The following is an 8,412-nucleotide window of genomic DNA, read 5'->3' on the forward strand; positions in this document are numbered from 1 at the left end:
ATATATTAATATATCACTTACGTTTTCTCTGCTTATCCAAACAATCGCGGCCTAGGTTAACTTGGTGGAGGTGCCTGTCCGTCTGGTGGTCCCAACTCCCAAGTGCGAACCGGAAAGTGTGGCATGCCATGTACCTGCGCATTGATGGCAATGATGAGGCCCTGTCGCGACGCGCCCGTCCGTGAGCGCCTGCCACCGAATACTCCTTCCTACTTTCTTCTTCATCCTCCATCTCTATCTCCATCCCCAAACCACCAAAACCAAAACGATCGACCGCTTGCTCGTCTCGACGGCAGCAAGCAGCAGGCGAGGAGCCGAGGAGATGTTCCCCGGCCTCATCCACCACCACCACCGCCGCCCGGATGCCGATGGAGGAGGCGGCCTTGCCGCTGTTGGTGCCGTCACGGGCCTGGTGCTGACGGCCGACCCCAAGCCCCGCCTCCGCTGGACGGCCGACCTCCACGACCGCTTCGTCGACGCCGTCGCCCAGCTCGGCGGGCCCGACAGTCAGCTCCCCCGCCCCCCCCCCCCTCCTCCTCCCTGTTCACACCACTCTACTGCTTGACTTCGCCTGTGCTCATTAAATGTCTCATGCTGCGTTTTGAGGAGATTATTTGCCGGCTTTTGCGCACACATTTCACGAGTCACTAAACGTTAATTTTTTTAAAAAAATATATATAGAAATTTATCATTTCACATTGAAGTAGATTTTTAACTTTGTTAGTTAATCGTATTATTTATACAATGAAATAATTATTATAAAAATTAGATAACGTATCATCTCATCTAATGAAATAACACATACTCCCTCTGTTTAACGTAACGTAAGATATTTGATTTTTTTACTTGCACTGTGTAATCATTTGTTTTATTCAAAAAATTATGCGTTTCATAACGTAAAATGTTTGACTGTTTTGCTTGGAATGTTTGATTATTTGTTTCATTCAAAAAATTATGGAAATATCATTTATTTCGCTTGTGACTTACTTTATTATTAATTAAATGATTTGTCATTTTTTATATTTATACTAAATTTTTGAATAAGACGAATGGTCATAGCGCTGCAACAAAAAAAATAAACATCTTACATTATGAAACATAGGTAGTACTAAACTGTTTTTTCCAAGTTGCTGAGTTGACTCATGGGGGTAAGTTTTAATTTTTTATGGAAAAAATCCAAACACATATTTGCAAAAAAAATGTGAAAAACATTATATAGGTACTTTTAGTGATCTAAAAACTAAGGTTGGAAAATAAACTTCAGTGAAAAAAAAAACCCTAGAATCAACTCCAAATTTAAGGTTGAAAATTTAAATTTTGTTTTATAAGCATAAGCGCAAAGATAGAGATAAGTTTCACATGAATTGAATGCGTGGGTAGCTCACTGGGAGGAGGATTATCTATGTTGCCAATTTCTTCACGTTTCCAGTGCTGCCATCTACTCTCATACTCTCGTTGGTGTCAGATGGGAGCTTCCGTGCAACGAGTTTGGTTTAGTCCCTGAACACGCGCCTGTCGTCTGCTTTAGGATTTTGGGTATGTTAATGTAGAAGTAGCTGAACCTTTGCCGGTTCAGTTTGGAGCAATCTGGTGCTCTTACGCTGGTAGGATGGGAGATTAAGATTATTCTCTTATGGATTGCTCTCTTGTCAAACTTTTTACAGTTGCACATGGAGTTTATGTGTTTGAGGCTTCAGTTTGCTGCTCCGGATGCACATTATACTGGTCAACATGATTTGGTTCCTTTTCTTGTTGCCTTGTTTTATGCGAGCCTGTGTTGTTTCACTTGAAAGTGGATTCTGATTGTTGTACTAGTGTACTGATGACTGATTTTGTGCTTTAATAAGACAGATTTACTGATTCTCATGTGGTTGAGCAAGATGTGTGAAGTTGTAGTCCCTGCTACTGGGTTACTCGAAGTTGTCATATCTTAAGCCAAGAAAGTTGCTGTGGCATGACAGTAGTTGAATTTTCGGTGTAACTTAAGTAGTTTTCAGAGAAAAATAATAGATCAGTTCCTTTTGGCAGATTTCATGAGTTCAAATGAATTATAGGAAGCTCAAATTTTCTTCAATATTCATGAGGTTGAGCTTCATTATATACCGTGTCCGTGACTGTTAGCCTTGACAACTGATTGTTGCCTGTTAGCCCTTATTGTTGGATTTTTCTATGAGTATTTCAGTTTGTTTTACTAATTGATTTAGCTGGAAGCACATGAATGCTTCTATAGCCCCGCCTTTGAGTTAGCTTAGGCATTCCCTATTTTCCTTATGAGTTAAGTTGACTCATCTGAAATGTGCTATCACACTGTGTGGTCTCCAGAGTTAAATATTATTTATTTTCTAGTTAATCATTATCCATCACTATGTTCACCTATCTTAAGTTTTCAGAAGCCTGTCCTCTTTCCTGGACCTAAGCGCAATCCATGCAAGTTTAATTTGTTGTATCTAAACTTCTATAATCATATTTTGATGTGCCACGTAATGATTTGTTACCAGAGGGCTATGGGTATTTCCAATTTGCTGTCGAGTTATCATTTAACCATTACACTTTATTTATTATCATTTTCTTGATCTTGTCTTGGGTCTTATTTTGCTACATCTTTGTAGTATTCGATTATCCTAGTGTCATTCTTTCTAACAACATAGGTAAGATATTTGAATGTATGGCCTAGTTTTGGGTCAATTGCAAATGAGGATCCCTTGTGTGCGGCAGGGGCCAAGGATCGCGGTAGAATGCTTGTTGGTAGCTTAGCTGCTTTAGGTCCTTCCTTTTGTGCTATGTTTGATGCTGTTCTTTCTGTTTGCAACCACTATCTCACACTAAACTGCCAGATTGCGTGTACTGAAATGCTCTTTTCTGTTATGCTTACTGCTACTTAGATTTTTTTCTATGCCTTCCAGAGTTGTTAGGCTGCAAGCGTCTTTAATTCTAGTTTGACATTTGGCTAATGACATGTCATTTACTCATTATTATGCTGATTATAATATTAACCCTGCAGAAGCAACACCAAAAACCATCATGAGGACAATGGGTGTGAAGGGGCTCACCCTATTTCACTTAAAAAGCCACCTTCAGGTACTTGTCATCCATTTATCTCTCACATTCTCAGAAATGAACAATTTTCTTAAGTTTTCTACTCATACCAGAAATACAGATTAGGAAAGCAATCTGGCAAAGAGATGGTAGAGCAGTCAAAAGATGGTAAGTTTCAGAAACATGTTGATATGTTAGCATGGATGGACATAGTTGTCAGATGGAGTGCAATCTACGAGACATATCGGTGGTTTGCTTTCTATTTGCCTTCTTCATCAGAGTCAGCATATTAACACTTCACTAACAAATGTTTTGTATTATTAAATTTATTGAATAGCCAATACGTGATCCAAAAAGTATAGATGTAAGTGCATGAAACAAGCTGCCAGGGTTTACCAGGTACTTCTAGTTCACCGGCTTCAAAATGGTACATGTAGTAACCAGGGTTTACCTTATCTTTTGTAGGGTAGTTCCATGGGTACTGTGGTAAACAGTAGAAAAGGGGGCACAATTTGCTATAATTCAAATTTGTGTTTATTTTTTTAACCTGGTGTGTGTTACCAGGCCCTTACCGTTACTACACCCTGGCGGTAAGCCCGGTTACCACATTAATGGGCAGTAAAGGGAGACCCTGGTGGAACCAGCTTGAAATTCCATCGACAGCCATCTTCACTGTTAATTGCATGCATGGCCTTCTGACTCTCCCCAAAATTAAGCTGCTAGGGTAAGCTACCGATTTTATCAATATAGCATTCCCATGGCACATGTATTTGGTCTGACCTAAATATGAATTTGAAGCCTCCTACATAGAAGATTCAGCTCACATTTGACATTTGTCTAATTTTAATCATTTGTAGTTGTGGACTTGGACTTTGCAGGAGAAGGCTTTTCGAGCTTTACTTCTGAGAGCCACCAATGTGTAAAGCATTACTTTTTTTTAAGAAAATGTAGTTTATTCGGTCCACAGATCCTACGCCAAGAGTCCATTTTGCTAATTACTTCCTTATTTGATATATATGTTCCATCTTAACCGGAGATACTTTGATAGCTACATTGCATTCTTTGCATGGGTGCATCAGATCTATTTATAAATTTATTTTCAATCTCAGAATATATGATGATGAGATCTAGTTACATCTTGCTTTCTCCCACAATTTCAGCTTATATTTTGGGAGCTCAAAGTGGAGCAAATTTATCACCTAGAGTTCCTACTCCAGATGTGAAAGAGTAAGCTTTGTAGCTGCATATGTAGCATAACCGTCAAAAATTCTTTCTCATTATATTTAGTCAGGATATTTATGTTGCATGTGGCATGTGTGGTTTGGACTGGACCGAAATTACAAAGTACAGTTACTTTTTCATAGGAGTCAAGAAGTCAAAGAAGCTCTCAGAGCACAGATGGAAGTGCAACGTAAATTGCATGAACAGGTTGAGGTAAGTAAATTTTGCTCTAAAATGGCCTCAAAATGTTGAAATAAGACACGTTCACCAAATGCTGATTTTTGTTTCAAAGTAGTTCTGAGTTCTGACGCATTCCTTAGGCACTCCCTACTTTCCTAATAAATATGAAATATTGCACATCAAATAAACAAACTGTGTTATGGGCTTTAGTTGACCATAAAAGTTAGAGTAAGCTTGAAGCAGTCTGTTCAATCAAAACTGGAAACAAGTATCTGGAAGGAACGTAACGCTAGAATTTTCGAAAACAAAGGGAAGTCAGCAACACAAGTGTTCAATGAAATTAGAGACAAGATCATCAATTGGACGGAGGCTGGCTATTTCAAATGCTGTGAGGAGTAGCCTGTTTCCTTTTTGATTTTTTTGTTTCTGCCCCGGCTCTTGCCGGACTCAGCAAACTCTGCTGAGTTTGTAAAACTCACACTGTACATGCTTCTAACCTTGATGAAAATCGGTTAAGCCCAGTCTAGGCTGCCCCACAAAAAACTGGAAACAAGAATAAACTCTTTCCAGTGGCATTTGACAGTCACTCCAATTTGGTAACTTTTGATGTGGGATGTGATTTGGAGGCAAGAAGTATCTAAGTGCTCTCTAGTCACAGACTATGCAATGTCTTTACCAAGTAGCAGAATCAACAGTACAACTATCAGTGGGACTGGGACTATATGACAACTATGATTGCTTTACTTTTACAATAAATAGAACTATGTTTCCTGCTGCTCTAGACTTCAATCCAAGACTTAGAGTTTACATTTTTTTTTTGAGTGAAGTGCACCAGCGATACTTAAACTTGTATGGATGTGTCATCTAGATCTCTAAACTCTCAAAATACATTTTTGGGTCCCCGAACTTGTTTAGGGTGTTATATAGGTCCAAACGGGCTCCGACCCGCTCCATCCGCTAATGTGGCATGCCACGGTGGCGTCTACGTGTTTGTGGGGCCATGTATGTCCCACATGTCAATATCTCTCTTCTTATTCTTTTCTCGATTCCTCCACTCCTTTATTGTGCTATCTCGTTCCCTTCTCACATGTGTGTGCGCCCGAGTGGGAGATAGCTGGCCTGTGACAGTGCGGGTGGTGGTCGGGCGATGTCGGCGCCACGTAGGCACCACCGTAGCATGCCACGTCAGCGGATGGAGTGGGTCGGAGCCCGTTTGGACCTATATGACACTCTAGACAAGTTTAGGGACCCAAAAATGCATTTTGAGAGTTCAGGGACCTAGATGACATATGCATACAAGTTTAGGGACCGCTGGTACATTTCACTTTTTTTTTTATTGAAGTTAAAACACCAATATGAAATTCGATATTAATTCCTGTCCTTTATAGAGGTTCAGGCTCAGGCCATGTGTGCTTTAGTTATTAGTTGACAAAGTGCACACACGAAGTACTTTATCAAAATTCTCCGCTGCTTTATGTTCATTTGGAACTGCAGAGAGGTTACAAACTTACAATTCTTGACCGTCATGTTTTTGTTTATCAGGTCCAGAGGCATGTACAGATCCGAATGGACGCTTACCAGAACTACATCGACACACTACTGGAGAAGGCATGCAACATAGTATCCGAGCAACTGAACGGCTTCACCATCTCTGACCATGATCTGCCAGACCTATCATCTGCTGGTGTGATGTTGAGCTCTGCAGACCCCTTGAGCCCGTCCATCTTCCACCAGCTCTCTGTCAGCTCGATCAACCTGCACAGCCCAGGAGGCAAATCCTCTCCATTTGCAGTTCCAGGTGATGCTGACCTGTTCTTCCAGAAGGTGCCTGAAAAACGCAATTCATGTTGAGATACATAGTCAGATAAAGTGAAGATCCACGATCTGCTTCACCTGGAAAAGAAAACCAGGGAGAATCCTTCTAATATCTTGCAGGACCCCCAGTAATTGTCCTCTTTCTAGTAGTTAGATTAGTACTGAAGAACTAGGCTCTTACCTTGATCTATTTCAGTTAATCTAGACTGACCTTTTGTTAATATCCTGTGGTTAGTAGACTAGTAGATCAAGAACCTTTCTTTAGATCAAGAACCTTTCTTGATGCCGTAGTATCTTGTATTCCGGAGTCCTAACTTTCCAATTAACACATTTCGTTTATTTTGTGTGTTTTTAACCTCCATATAATTGGGAACACTCAAATGCAACTCATATTACATAGATATCTCACAGTCACATGATTATCTGATCCATGCACATATATGTTAGTGAAAGTTAATGGGAGCAACTCAACATGGTAAGGTAATATGTTCTCTTTTTTGATGTAGCAGTACAGCCAGTACTTGGATTGATATATTGTTTTTTTTGTGAAATATTAATATTGTTGTTTTGTGTCAATACTACTACAAATTTATAGTTAGGTAAATTGTGTTAATTGACTACTGGAACTCAGGAAAGGAAAATATTCGAGCAATCCACAATTCTTAAGAAGTACCAGGAGATATCATATATATTTTTTTCTACCGTAAAACTTTGGTGAATCTGTGTACCAGGTATCTGAAGGCAGTAAAATTTTATGCTAAAAAATTGGTATCATATATTCTTTTTTACTTCTTAAGGACCAAAAATTTCTCACAATATTTAGATTGGAAATGGCATCAACTTACATTGATATAAGATTTTTCCTCTCAAAACCTACACTAAATGTAATATTTGTTGGGAGAAATATGATTTAAGCAATAAAATTATTATATATTTCAGATTTAAGCAGATCGGCCAACCAAAATAAACAAGTACAGTACAATAACATAACAGGAGAATTTCCATAGCATGAACCGCAAACATTGCTCTACTCGTGTCATCCGTAGAATTGAACATGGCTACCATAAGTAAACATAACTAGCATCATGACGGCGAGTATTACGTTGATTGGAGTGCTCTCGCCATAACCACAATTATTGATATTGGGAAAACCTCAGCAATTATCATTCCAGATACCGTGATTATCGCCACTACCAAAGAAGCCATGATAATTGTGTAATATTGCGTGATAATTGAACAATATCCCGTGGTTTGATCACCCAAACTGTGATGGTACTATTCAAATTTATGTTGTTTCTCCACAGTTATCACGATTATCAGCGATAAGCACCCTACCGCTAGCCCGTGGTTTCGGTAGCCAAAACTATAAGTGAAACCCTAATGACAATAGAGTAACTAGAGCAAGCTATTTATATGATTAACAACTGTATTAGTTATAATTTAGTAGCAACATAATTTCAGCGATCATAATTAAATTATGCAAGCATTTAACATGCAAGATCAGAACTTGGATTCTGCTCTAGTACTCATAATTGTCACTGGAAGAGGTTCCTCTGACTTAAAGTCAGAGGGACATTGAGACTGACATGTGGGCCCCACTGTGTATGGGCCCACATGTCAGTGAGAGGAGTCTCCTGACTTTTAAGTCAGAGGATCCTTTTCCAATTGTCACTCGTAGTTTCATACAAGACTTTTTATCCTCACTAAGAACATGCCAAAGTCATCACATACAAAGCTTCCAATATAAAATAAAAGTATGACAAATCGACTACCGCCGTCAAGTGGCAAATCGTGTCAATGATGTCGTCCGAGAAAACTGAGACGTCGCCTCTACGCTAAGGATTCATCAATGTTGGTTGACAGTAATATGATGGCACTAACTACGATGCAAGCACACCACACCATAGCCCCAAGGAGAAGGGGATTGCCATGTAGAACAAAGGCCAAGCACTTGACTAAGACTGACAAATTCAAAGCACCATGACCTATGCCCTCCCACACAACCTCACGCACATATAAGCTTGTCACGCGTTGCAGGCTTGCAGCAAACCAATGGAGTCATCGCTTGTAGAAGTATTGTCGTGCACTCGTAAGAGCAAATAGGCAACAAGGAAGCAAGCTAGAGATCTCGTTATTACATAAGATCACTATATTTTATAT

The 8,412-nt window shown here is 39.6% G+C and overlaps 1 protein-coding gene across 1 annotated transcript; it reads left to right on the forward strand.

Moving 5' to 3' along the window:
- Positions 1-203: 203 nt before the first annotated feature.
- On the forward strand, positions 204-6,715 carry LOC102710428 (protein PHR1-LIKE 2-like). The gene is made up of 6 exons (XM_040526773.1): positions 204-506; positions 3,002-3,078; positions 3,150-3,204; positions 4,197-4,263; positions 4,401-4,470; positions 5,980-6,715. The coding sequence occupies exons 1-6, from the start codon at positions 323-325 to the stop codon at positions 6,286-6,288; spliced, it is 762 nt and encodes a 253-aa protein (XP_040382707.1). The 5' UTR covers positions 204-322; the 3' UTR covers positions 6,289-6,715.
- Positions 6,716-8,412: the final 1,697 nt, after the last annotated feature.

The sequence above is a fragment of the Oryza brachyantha genome, chromosome 8 (assembly GCF_000231095.2).
Source record: "Oryza brachyantha chromosome 8, ObraRS2, whole genome shotgun sequence".
NCBI lineage: Eukaryota > Viridiplantae > Streptophyta > Magnoliopsida > Poales > Poaceae > Oryza > Oryza brachyantha.

Bases quoted from the DNA above. Each gene is read 5' to 3' on its own strand.
- LOC102710428 (XM_040526773.1), top strand. From the start codon at position 323: ATGTTCCCCGGCCTCATCCACCACCACCACCGCCGCCCGGATGCCGAT. The intron at 507-3,001 runs GTCAGCTCCCCC...TTAACCCTGCAG, and splicing joins CCAGCTCGGCGGGCCCGACA to AAGCAACACCAAAAACCATC. The intron at 3,205-4,196 runs GTAAGTTTCAGA...CCACAATTTCAG, and splicing joins GGTAGAGCAGTCAAAAGATG to CTTATATTTTGGGAGCTCAA.